This window comes from Carassius carassius, chromosome 19 (assembly GCF_963082965.1).
Source record: "Carassius carassius chromosome 19, fCarCar2.1, whole genome shotgun sequence".
Classification (NCBI taxonomy): domain Eukaryota; kingdom Metazoa; phylum Chordata; class Actinopteri; order Cypriniformes; family Cyprinidae; genus Carassius; species Carassius carassius.
This window is the reverse complement of record NC_081773.1, coordinates 9,607,924-9,621,676: the sequence shown is the minus strand read 5'-3', so window position 1 is coordinate 9,621,676 and position 13,753 is coordinate 9,607,924. Positions and strand designations below refer to the sequence as shown.

General features: G+C 35.6%; 1 protein-coding gene across 1 annotated transcript in view; it reads right to left on the bottom strand.

Moving 5' to 3' along the window:
• Positions 1-13,753, bottom strand: part of pard3bb (par-3 family cell polarity regulator beta b) — a 314,959-nt gene that overhangs the window by 199,910 nt on the left and 101,296 nt on the right. Inside the window, exon 7 of the mRNA XM_059499737.1 lies at positions 2,893-2,982. Within this exon, the coding sequence (XP_059355720.1) occupies positions 2,893-2,982 (90 nt within the window). The remainder of the gene's footprint in view (positions 1-2,892; positions 2,983-13,753) is intronic.

Genomic DNA, 13,753 nt, shown 5'->3' with positions numbered 1-13,753 from the left:
GAGAGAGAGAAATGAGAGAAAAAGACTCAATCCTACAGGGAGGTATCTGTCTTTATTAAGACTTCTGTGCTGTCTCAGTCCCTCGTGACTCTCTCTGATGACTCAGTTTCAGTCAGGAAGAGAAAGAATTACTTAGTGCATGTCAGACAATAAGAGCGCTAAACCATAAAAACATCTGCTCACTAACTGAGCCATTCCACAGAAGTTCATGCCAGGTGAAAGTTAGGCAAATTTACTCAGAAACTGCACTTTGAAAATTGTGTGACCTCCAATAGCCAGTCTTTTGCAGGCCAAATCAAAGTTCAAAATCAGGACAGCTTAAATTTGTTCATGAACCAAAAAATCCAAACTCCAAAACAATCACCAAAGCTAAACTAGGGATATAATGACAAACATACGCTGGTAATGTGCTGCTGAAGTACATTATTATATTCAAGTTAGCCAAAGGGAGTAGAAAAAAGTATGTAGAACTTCATAAATGACAGTTTGATTTTGTGAAAAAAAATCCCAATTTGTAAATATTTTATTTAAAAAAATAGTTATTACTAACCAGCATTTGCTCAAATATATTTAATTCAGCCACTTGGCTCTCTACTATGCACTACTTATAAATCAATCATTATATATATTAAAAAAGGTTGCAAATGAAACAATGTAATTTAAAATTTTTAAACTCCAGAATTAAAAATTTGGAGGGACATTTTTTTTTTTTTTTTACGTTTGGGGTCAATAAGATTATATTTATTTTTAAAGTAATGAATAACTGTATTCAGCAAGTATCCATTAATTTGACCAAAATCACAGTAAAGATATTCATGTTACAAAAGATCTCTATATTAAATAAATGTTGTTTGTTTAAACTTTCTAGTCATACAATAATCCTGAGAAAAATATATCAGGGTTTTCCAAAATTATTAAGCAACTCAACTGTTTTCAATATTAAAAATGATTAGTGCTCCTTGAGTACCAAATCGGCATATTAGAATGATTTCTGAAAAAGACCGGAGTAATGATGCTGAAAATTTAGCTTTGCCATCACAGAAATAAATTATATCACTTATCAGCTGGTATAAAGGTATAATTATATAAATTTTACCAACCTCAAACCTTTCAAATTAGTGTACTAGAGCACATAGCTACAAATAAATAACTAATATTGAGTATATCTCATATGGTTACTGATATATATAGTAAGATATCAAAAACTAAAGTAGAATGAACGATGGAGAAAGCTTAAGTTAGATATAAAAACTAAATCTAACTTATTCTTACAAATGGTTTCCCCCATCTTCCCAATTTACAACTGAAGTACTTAACTTTTAACCCCTCTCATTTACCCTACAAAATGTCGTGATGAGTTTCCCTGAGCCAGCAGCAATCAATGCTGACCCCCAGCCCTGCTCCTGCCATCAAACAGAGCTGTGGGTTTATATACTGCTGACCCGCTCCAAACAGCAGCTGCAGCAGTCTGACCACCACATGATGCCCAGCTCTCTCCCACAGGGACACACATTCTTCACTTGCTTTACCTGTTCCTCACCACTGAAGCATTAAAGAAAAAAAAAATGTCTTGTCCACAACCACAAGCTCATCCACATATGGCTTTCATCTATTCAGTGTTCAGCAACTCAGCCCTGATGAATAACAGTGTCTATGCAGGTATACAGAGCTTAGCCAAGCAAAAAAACAAAAAACAAGTCCTTTACATACAAAGTCATAAAGTACGCATTTAATATCTTAATGCAGATTTTTGTTTTTATTGTGCACAAGTCATCAGTGCATATTGTTCTAATACATATTTTAAAAATTGTGGATTTAGATTTAGATGAAATGTAGATGTTTGTTGTTGTTCTATTCTTGTTAACTCACTAAATCTTTTGCTCTGGTCTGAGAAATTTTAAAGAATCATTAAAAAATAAAATGTGGGAAAAAATTCTAAAGACGTTCTTAACAATATAATTTCATTGAAACACTTTTCAAGGCTACAATTAAAAAATGTATACTTTCAAATAAATGTAAATAAATGAAGAAAAAAAATACAATTCAAGATTCTGAAACAGTACAATAGCACTAGAATCATTGTTTGAATAAAATGAATAACTAAAAATAAACGCATAAATAAACTAATGCAAATAACCTCAAATAAACTATATTTTTATATATATACACACATATATACATACACGGTTCAGGACGTTTTAGATATGGTTGGTGGTTGCTTACATCGCAACGTTGGATTTATCTTGTGGCCCATACATAGTAAAAAAAATAAAGGAGAAGTAATTCATATTAAACAGGTTGTTTTTGAAAGTTGGTACTGGAAATATTTCATCGATTTTTATTGATGACTGCAGTGTTAATATTTTAATTATAGACCTATAATTCATTGTATAATAGACCTGCTTTAAAAGACCTTTTTTAAAAACATTTTAATTGAGTAAATAGCCAAATTTTCTGCTATCCTCGCAGTGAGTCAGTTATGTGGTAATATTCACAAACTGAAAAGTGGTATATGGGCAGGGACATTTTCATTTAAGACAAAAAAATTATAATATCACAGGATGAGTCATTAATATTTTAAATTCTCCTAAAATTATTGTGTCAACTTTAAGTAGTATACTAGCATACAATAGCCCAAAAGCTAAAAAGATATGAACTAAAAGCTGCAAACACCCACTTCTGATTCACGACTTCAAAAGCAGAAGAGCAGCACAAAACATTCCCACAATCCCCCACAACAAAAAACATGCAGACACAAACAAAGCTCTGAAATGTGTGCAGTGCAGCTTTAGATTTCTCTAGCGCACGTCACCATGCTTTAGGTAAGACATGCATCACAGGAAAGTGTGTGTTTGCATGTGGAGGAGAGAGAGTGAGAAATGGCGCACTAACCTTCCGCTGAGAGAGGAACAGTAAGGCACCACGTGTATTCCTAGAGGCCCTTGTTCTCCTGAAATCTCCACTGTCTTTGTGAGGCTGCTGCTGCACACACACACACACACACACACAAGAACAAAACCCATCAGTCACAATATTAAGTTGTCAGACGGCATAGCATACACCCGTGTAAACTCACTGTCTCCCGGCCCTCAGATCTCCCACATGCACGGGTGCAGAGCCGTCGTACATGTCTGTGTTAGTCAGCTCTCTAGCACATGATCCTGTTTTCCTACATTCCCTGCTGAAATAGTTTCCATGATGTCTGCCTTTCTGACTAATTTTGAAATGTTCCTCTTTTTTTTCCCATGTTTTCCCCTTTTTCAGCAGTTAATGTTCTTGGCATGCGGTGTGATGATATAGCGGGAGTGTAAGTGGATAACTGTGGACAGAACGGTTCGTTGCACTGCAGTGGCGATCATCCGCCTTTAATCCACAACTAATAGCTCTTCATGGTGGAATATTTGCAGAGTCATACATGAGTGAGTACAGTGAGCCACTGCAGGAGCTGAAGAGAGAGAAAGACAGGCACAGAACGACCCACAGTGGATTTGAAATTAAGCAAACTTGACACACCAAACTGTTAGAAAGCATTTTATGAAATGGCTTTCATGTTTGGCTGGTTAGTTCCCATTAGCCCCTGCTGGTAAACTCTGTAACAACACCGTCTGTTCCCAAAAAGCTGGGGTTGGTAAGATTTTGAATGTAGTTTATTTATGTTTAACCCTCTGGTAAAAGATAAACCCTATTTTCTCCTGATAACCCCGAAAAGAACTTAAATTACACTTTCAGTTTTGATCGTACAGATAAGAGCAATACATCAAATTACAAATATTGTGTGATAAAGTAATCCATATGAAAACAATGTGATGTCCATTTTTCACGTCTCTCTTCATTATCTTCTAATGAGACACGCCCCGCGCTGAACGCTCTATTCAGATTATAATGTTTCACTGAAGCACGTGCATTGAATACGCCCACAGAACAGAAAACAACGCAAAGAGACTGTTCTTCAAGGTTTTTTTTTATTTTACTGTTTGCTTCGCGATGAGAGGAATAAGACATAATTCACACCAAAAAGATGATTTGAGATTTCGATTTCCTCAGGAAAAAAAAAAGAATGAAGCGCTTTATCCAGCAGAGATCATAAACATAAGTAAGTCTCTAATATATATATATATATATATATATATATATATATATATATATATATATATATATATATATATATATATATACACACACACACACTTGTACTAGTTTTCACATAACATGTAAATATAATATGAAATAATATTACATGAATAAATTTTTTTATTTAAATATATTTTAAATATTTTTTATTTCTGTGATGGCTGTGATGATTACTCCAGTCTTCAGAGTCACATGATTCCTCAGAAATCATTCTAAATGAATTAATTACCATTCAAGAAACATGTATTTTCAATGTTGACATTTGTGCTGATTGGTATTAATGTGGAAACTTTATAATCTTTAATCAAATTTATCTTTGGTAAATAGAAAGTTGAACAGCATTTATTTGGGAGAAAAAATATCATTAATGTAACCTTGCTGAATAAAAGTAGTAATCTTTAACAAAAAAAAAAACACTGACCTCAAACCTTCAAATAGTACTGTATATCTCTAACTTTTGTGGATGCACTAGACAGACATAAGGCTACAATTGAGATTGGCAAAAACAAACCAAATAAAATCTGTAATGAAGTGAATGTGTTACAGAGCACTTTAGTTTATGTGCGAGCCACTAGTTTAGACTCATATGTTGTCTGGAAATGAAAGTGTAACCAAATCTGTCTCTATTACGGTTATTTATTTACCTTAGCTTTTTTGCTGTAACTTTTTTCTTGATCAGAAACTAGTAGCACTTAAAGGGATACTACACCCAAAAATGAAAATTATATCATTAACTGCTCACCCTCATGTCATTCTAAACCCGTAAGACCTTCGTTCATCTTCAGAACACAAATTAAGACATTTTTTACGAAATCCGATAGCTCTCTGACCCTCCATAGACAGCAACACATTTGAAATGTTTCCAGGTCCAGAAACGTAGCAAGGACATCAGTAAAATAGTCCATGTGACATCAGTGGTTCAACCATATTTTAATAAGGCTACAAGAATGCCTTTTGTGTGCAAAAAAAAAAAAAAAAAAAAATAACTTTTCTAAAAAAATTTTTTAAAAAAATGATCTTCCTCATCTGGTCTGCTGCGGTGTGCCACCATTGTGGAGAGTATCATTATGCATGCGCTTGCTCTCCTCTGCATATAAACAACGTGTTCAACAGCAGCAGCAGCATGCACATGCATTGTTTGTGTTCCAAAGAGGAACGAAGATCTTACGGGTTTGGAATGACATGAGGATGAGTAATTAATGACAATTTTCATTTTTGAACTATCCCTTTAACAGAAAATTATTCCTTATCCTTCAGGAATCATTCTGATATGCTGATTTGCTCAAGAATCATTTATGATTATCGATGTTAAAAACAGTTGTGCTGCTCCTATATTGTTGTAGAGACCGTGAAGCATATCTTTTCAGAATAGAAAGTTCAAAAGAACAGCATTTATTGGAATAAAGAAACATTTTGTACAAATATAAATGCCTTTACTGTCACTTAGTGAGTTCTTGTTGAATAAAAAGATTAATTTAATAAAAAAATGCAGCACTGTTTTTCAGCGACAGTTATAAAGATGCTTTTACTAATTTTAATAAATAATGCATTAGAAATGCACAACGATACAAGTTCGTGTCAGCATTCTACTGCTTTAAACGTCCATGAATCTGATCAAAACTGTGACATTGAGTTTAACCATTAATTTAGACACATTCATTGCAATTTTATTGTAACGGTGGCTCTTTGGTTGAAATGATCAGCCGTCCATTTGAAGAAATAAAAAACTACTTTAAGCTAATTCAGAGGAAATATATAGGAAGATGTATATCGAATAACATCAAAAAGGCAGAAAAACAAAGATTGCTTTCTCTCAGCATAATAAGATCTGCAATAACCACATAATGATCAGTTGTACTGTAATAATGCCATTGCTCATGTTATCTAAAGGCTTTGAAGGACATACTGTCTCTTTGGTCTCTGCAGTGATTTCCAGTCAGGTATCCAGTCCAAAAAAAAACAGAGAGACTCTCTTTTCCTGACGCTTGAAGCTCCAACACTCCCAAACAGGCATCTAGCCCAATAATTTACACGTGTATGTATATATATATATATATATATATATATATATATATATATATAGGCATATATAGGCATATACAAGAAATATATTTTAACTTAATAAATTAAGAAAATGAACAAATAATTCAGTTTTGGTTCATTTTTGTGCTGCGTGAAAGGAAACCAGATGGCAGAAAGCAGCATCCTATTTTTTTTAGGCTTATTTTACGCACAATATTTGTTTTTATTGTGAATGTACACAAATAAAGGCAAACCGTTTACAATACCGATTATCATTATGACCAAAAAGAGTAGTTGCTTCCACACGGAAAAAAACTCAAGTGATTGCACTGGCGCCGGAAGCATGCACACAATTTGACAATTGACAATGCAGCCTGCTCATTATCATAATAAAATACAGTCAGTCAAACATATGGAAAAAAAACCCCACACTGCTCAGTTTAAATATGTAGTAGGCCTAAAATCTGTGCCATTAAGTGTTATCACAGTACCGCCGTGATGTTATGCAAAACATTTTGTTTTACGTGGACATTGGAATGCGAGTGAAGTAGGCTACATAATAAATAATCATTTGGGATTTAAATACATCACGAATATTGAAACATTTGATCGTGTGTTGAATGAGAGACCCAATGTTGGTTTCAGTTTCATTTTAGCCTAAATGAATTGGTTTATATTGCTCTAACTTCTTAAAAGCCTATTTTAAAAACACAAATTTTTAGACAAGTAGCGTAAATAAATTAGAATTTTTGAACCATTTAACTGATTGTATTAAACAATCAAAATTCCTAACGGTGGGTTAACGGTTAACTGGTTAAAATGAACATCTCTAAAATACACCCTTCTCCAAGCTCCTGTTTGATTTCAATCCTCTCATTTTTCCTGAGGTATGTAGTGCAGATTGTGTCTGACTGTGTGTGAGAGTCTATTTGGAGAAAGAGCTGAGACTGTTGAGATGCTAATGCAGGAGAGAGCTCTGAAGACTCAACACTGATAAGCTACCCTAGCACAGATAACTCCGTCTGAGAGCGAGAGAGAGAGAGAGCAAGAGAAAGATGGGGTTTAAACACAATCACCATGAGAGGGAAGCCGCAAACAACAACAAAGATGGGGGGGGTGTTGCTGGTGGGACTGTGGTAAGCATGAGTAAATCCTGTGAAGTGCAGTTTCATCAACTCACCAGAAGTTTCGTTAATCAAGGCCGGCTCAAATAAGAAATTTCAAAGAGACTCAGCTCCTTGAGGAAGGGCCAGGGAGCCCCGAAATAATTAGTCAGGCTTAAATGAGGGTTAAAAAAAAAAAAAATACATTCTCAGCACCCTTCCATCTTGCTCTCCCTCTTTCACTCTCCATTTCAAAATGTTGTGTCCTAAATTATGTACAACGCACTCATTCTACTATATGCTATTTATTGCATGAGTTTTAAAGTTAAGACACTTCAGGGGCACTAGTCCTGCTGCTTTGCCATCCACTGCCTATAGGCTGTAATCTTAGAAAATATTCTTAATGAAAATATATATAAATATAAATATGTTATTTAAATATATTTAAATTTAATCATTTCCATTTTTATAAAATTTTATATCTAACAATATTTCCAAATATTGCAGTTTTTACTATATATATATATATATATATATATATATATAGAGAGAGAGAGAGAGAGAGAGAGAGGGAAAAAAATGGACAAAATTAAAGAAATGTTTTTTTTTTTACTACTTAGTTTTGTACAGTGCATCCTGGGATTGCCTTCTCTACAAAGGCTATAATTTCATACAATCTGGCTCAAATAAAATATCTTACGAGGCAGCATAATGAAGTTGCCTACCTTTTGGATCAGCCTTACAATAATGCCTGTCGAAGCAGCCATACTAAAATTTGAAACAGAGCTCAGAACCCTTGTTTTTTATTCATTCATTACCTCACTCCTACTTTTCCTCTTTGGTTAAATATCCTGCATCAATAGGCAAACAATGACGGGTGAAGAAAGCCTGCCACATCGTCCCTGAAAGCATGGCTGTGAAACAGGAAAGGGGCACTTGAGCAGGTGTCCTCTTCATTTACTTGCTCTCTCTTCCATACAGACAGAAGGTACAAAAAAGGGAAATAAAAGGCAGATAGGAATAAAAGAGAGAAAATTACCAAAGCTCTCTCGTCTTTTCAACTCTCCATCTTCAAAGTGCTGAGCTTCAGCAGCTTTGCACAAATAAGAGCACTGGTTCAGATTAACAGTCTCTCTTGTGATTGTGTACGGGCCGAGTGTGGGTCCGTTTCGCAAGGGTTCCTAGAGAAACATGCAATACTTCTCCTCTGAATGAAGCACCATTTGAATACAGTTGCAGTTTCTTTATTCGTCGACTATTGTGTTGCGGATTCGGAGATGTCTGATGTAGGTTGGAGAGGATTGGGTAATGGAAAATGTATGTGAAGAGGTGTGAACAAGGCTGTGTGTTTACCTGTGAGTGTTTAACCCAGAGTAAAGCTCCCCTACAGGGTTGAAATAATCCTCCTATTCAAAAGGACTTTAATTCGGCCTCACAATCAGGGATCCAGTCACTCAACAGGGATGCAGAAAGCACCGCATGTACAATCACGCTCTCAGTCTCCAGCGGCTAATATGCCAGACTCACAGCATTAAAGGATGACTAATGTTAAACCCGTTTACCATCGGAATAAATAGAGAGGTTAGTAAAACTTCACACAAAACACACTATCAATGGAGATCCATTGAACAAATGTTTTGAATGTATTATATGAGTTGTGAAGTTGTCTAAATCCTCTTCTTAAAGTGGGATTATTTTATATAGGTGGAGGAATTTCTAGTTGGGGAAGTTTTCAGTTTTACAAGTCAGTACAGATCAGTACTTGCATGACATCCCTTCCACCAGGATGAGCCTAGGATGTCAAAGATGCTGTCAAAGGTCATTAAAGTGATTTAAATTAGCCTAATTTGCCTTGTTTCCATACAATATAATATACCTCCAAACAACCTGCCTTTTACTATTTTTCCCAGTCAAATAATTGATTTGAAGTATTTCCACAAAAGCTCTCAAAATGTGCAAGTCATCATTTACATGGTCATCAAGGATACGCAGAGCGAATGTAGACAGCCCCGCCATCTTTTCCAAAAGTCTCAGTTTTGGTCCGTTTACACGGAAACCCAACCCCGGAAATTTCAATCTAAAATGGGGTCTGCAGCGTTTTGAAAAGTCTACATTTTCGAGGGTCGAAAACGTTGGAGTAGCGTAAACAACAGGCGGAGCAAAAGTTACATGCTTTGAAATTAAAACGAGGCCTTAGATTTTTTACGTTTTTCACTGAGAGAAAAAAAAAAGGTTTTAAGATCTGTTCACAGAAAAGTTCTATGGGGGACCCAAAACTGTATTTCTACTGCATTTCTGCAACAATCCTCTTTTAGAACCTTTATAGTGTGGCATTTCTTAACTATTTGATGAATTAGTGGTTAACGAATCCATATATTTTTATACGAACAGCTTACACCCCACTGACAGTTATGTTAAGGGGTGGAACTTCATGCTTCTTTAAAATTGTTTTTGTATACATTTGTCCAAATCACATCATGTAAATTCATATACAAATCACAATCCCAAAAAAAACAGTTGTTTTCCTATAGGATCGTCTGCATTAACCTCTAATATAACTTCTACAAACCTCTGTGAATACTCTACAAACCTGTAGACCAACAAACTTTAAAATTCCCCAATCTGAGATAGTCTGATATTCACATTCTGAAGTTAAAGCCTCCAGACTGAGCCACAGGATGTATCTAAGCTGCTCAACGTCATACTGTCAGTCAGACTCTTAAGCTCAGAATGGGGTTCTCAGTGCACCTCCCATCACCGTCATCATCATACAGCCGTATCGATCAGACGCGGCGCTGAGACCGTCACAATGCGGCTCTAATCCACTACGATACTGACCGCTGAGCCCCAGATTACCAGCACCACCTCTTTTCATCACTTCAATTACCTTTCACTTGAGGACAGCTCTCGCTTAATTGATTCAAGAGAGATTGCATGCTTTCTATTAGAAAATCTTAAGCACCCAGGTATAATCTTGTGGCAGAAACTAATACAAGGCAAATCTTTGATACTGCTGTTTATCTTAGCCGAAATTAAACCCCAGAGGCGGAGTGTCTGAAATGTTATCCCGCAGACTGAATCGAGATCAGTTAAGAGGAAATGCGGTGTTAGATGCAGGAATCAAGCTCAACTCTGATGGGGTTGGAGTTTAAGATTTTCTCACTGTCTCACTGATAAAGCGGATGGTTATCAGTGGGTGTGTGTGATTGGCAGAGAGGGTGATGAGAGGATGATGATAAACGGGTGTCAGTGTGAAAGAGGCCTGAGGGGTTGACAGCAGGGAGTCGACGGCACAATGGCACAGCAGATAAGAGCACACGGGTGATTCTCCGCTCCCTCAGAACATCTACACAGAAAAAGACAGACAGAGGAAGGAAGAGAAGGAAAAACAGATGAAGAAAGGAGCGAAAGGAACAAAGGTGAAGTGAAGTGCTTATGGAGAAGGGGCCGCAGCGGCAAACGCCAATGACACAATAACACAAAACACAATAAACAGAAGTGCAAAAAGGCCAAATGAGACACATATACAAAGGAAATCTAAAACTAAAATTGGAAAAAATAGTTTTCTTTTTTTAGTTATATTGTTTAGCCCCAGAGCACAAACAGCAAGTCTATGCATAACTTATACACACAGCTAATAATACACAAAGCATCACTTAGCTTAACCGGCCTCATTTCTACCTGTAGTCCAAGTGTATGTCAGTGTCTCCATTAAACCTCATGATTCATAAGAACTCATCTGTGCTCAGAAATTACCCTTCTTAATCTCTTACTGTTTTCTAGTTGACAATACAAGCCAATTCACACAGGGCATCAATCATGCAACACAAGCAGGAAATTCCATCGTAAATCATTCGTAAAACAATTCTCATGTAAACGGTCACATTGAATTGAAAGCAACAATGTATGTGAGAATATATTTACCAACGATTTACATAGATTTTTTTTTAATTCTTGTGTTTCATGAATGAAAAGCAACGGTTTTGTCATTTTTTCACAACAAACAAAACAATGCAAGGTAGACTCCATTCACAGAGTGAAAATTCGCCCAGTAACATTTTATTCAGTATTAAAAAAAAAAAAAAAAAAAAAGGCCAATATGATAACAGCTTTTAGGTCATGAATCAAGGATTTTATTTTTACATTATATTTATTTACTATCATTATTGAGTATTATATTTATTACAATAGTCTAAGACTATGTTTATGGTACTGTAATATATATATATATATTTTTTTTTTTTTCTTTTATCTGGGCAGACGTGGTCACTTGAAACTCTTTTTCACATGAGTTCAGACATTTCATATATTCTCATTTTGTGTTTCACGTAAGAAAAAAACTCATATGGGTTTGAAACGACATGAGGGTGAGTGAACTATTCCTTTAAGGTGACCAACCATAAAGCCACTGAACACTTTCTTTGAATTACACATTCCTACAACCTATAAATGTTATTAGCAAAGTGATGTCCATACCTATGGCTTTCAATTTCTATATTCAAAGTGCAAACGATCATTCATTTTTTCCCTCTCAATTTCAAGGATCATTTGCAGAGAGCAGAGAGCATATAGCATTCCTCACAGTGATGGCACAGCCGGCTGCTATGGTGAGAGGCTGGTAGAGGAGTCACGCCGTGAGGATGTGACCCTATCAACCCCTTCTTACTGTCCATCTGTGCTCTGAATGTGTTTAGGGGACTATTTGACTCCCTCACGAAATTCATTCTGTACAAACAGGATCCACAAATTTGTATAGAACTTAAAGGAATAATTCACCCAACAAACTGCTCACCCTCATGCCATTCAAGATGTAGATGAGATTTTGTCTTTATCAGAACAGATTGGGAGAAACTTAGCATTGCATCACTTGTTTACCATGCATCATCTACAGTGAATGGGTGTCGTTAAAATGAGATTCCAAACATCTGATAAAAACATCACAATAATCTACAAGTATAATCCACACTACTCCAGTCCATCAATTAAAGTCTCTTGAAGCTGTTTTTTACTTGAAAAAGAAAAACACTTTCCATAATATTGCGTTCTTCAGTGAATAAAATTGTCTCAAAATATGCACAGATCAACCACCATTTACAAGCAAAAATCAGTCCGAAACCTTTCTATATAAATACACTGATGGATTTTGGTGTGAGAGGACAACAGGGGATAAACTTTTGGAAACAAACATTATTATGGACTGGTGTGTTGGTCAGAAGTGATAGTTTAAACTTAAAATGTCTAAATGATGGATTAGTTTCTTACAAACATGCAGTTTTTCCACTTCACAAGACATTCATCGATGGACTGGAATCTAGTGGATTACTTGTGGGTAATTGTAATGTTTTAACAGCCGTTTAGATTCTGACGACACCCATTCACTGCACAGGATCCATTGGTGATGCAAGTGATGTAATGCTAAATTTCTCCAAAACTGTTCTGACAAAGAAACAAAATCATTTACATCTTGAATGGCCTGGGGGTGAGCTAATTTCAACAAACTTTCATTTGGGGGTAAACCATTCCTTTAATAATCTAAACAAATCGTATTCAAACACCAATATGTTTAGAACCTATTATAACACAGAATGTGGCATTTCCAAAATCACCAGAAGGCATAAATGAACATATGACGTCCAACAGAATTAAAGCATGGGTGAGATACTAAATCAAATAAAAAAATTGATTTAGTAAAAACCTGCCAGCGGTGAGGATTGCGTTTGTAATGTAGAAAAGTATTTTGCTGAAGCCTGGACATTATGGCCACTAAGGGAACATAAGTAAAATAAAAACAGAAAGACAATAAAATATTTTGAGAATTGATAGATTACTTTAAAGAAAGAATAATTCAGTGGCATTCACACCACTGTGGTCCTGCCTGATGTGTGTGTTTGAGTGTGTGCAAACAGAGAGTGCATCAGAAGTGTCGATCAGAGGTACTGAAGGCCGGGAGTGAGCCCAGACTCTAATGTTCAGAAGCGCTCTGGGATTCAGAAGAGGTTGGCGAGAGAGTGTCTAATCCCAGACTGGCTCATTAGTCATCTCTCTCCTTCATTAATGCATGTGTTTGTTTGTGTTGTGTGAGCCCTTCCCCTCTGCTTTCTGAAGCTGCTTAATGAATAATCATTTTATATGCAAGTGCCACAAAGCCTTGATCTTCTCAATGAGGAGCAGGAAAATTGGGATGTTAGCTAATGATATGATATGAAAAAATAGCACATATTTAGCAACAAAAACAACAACATACTCTGTATAGTGAGGTCTAAAATAATACTTTTATGTAAAATGAAGAAAAGATATTTTAAATTCTGAACTATTTCTAGATCAATAAGTGAAATAAGTATATATATGTCACTTATAGTGTCTATGCACAGACAATCAGATGATCTTATTTCCACTCAAGCTCAAAATGCTCTTTGGATCATTTTTCAATCATGCTGTAGAGCATGATCATAAGGTATCACATACATTTGTGTATATATATAAATATACAGTACAGA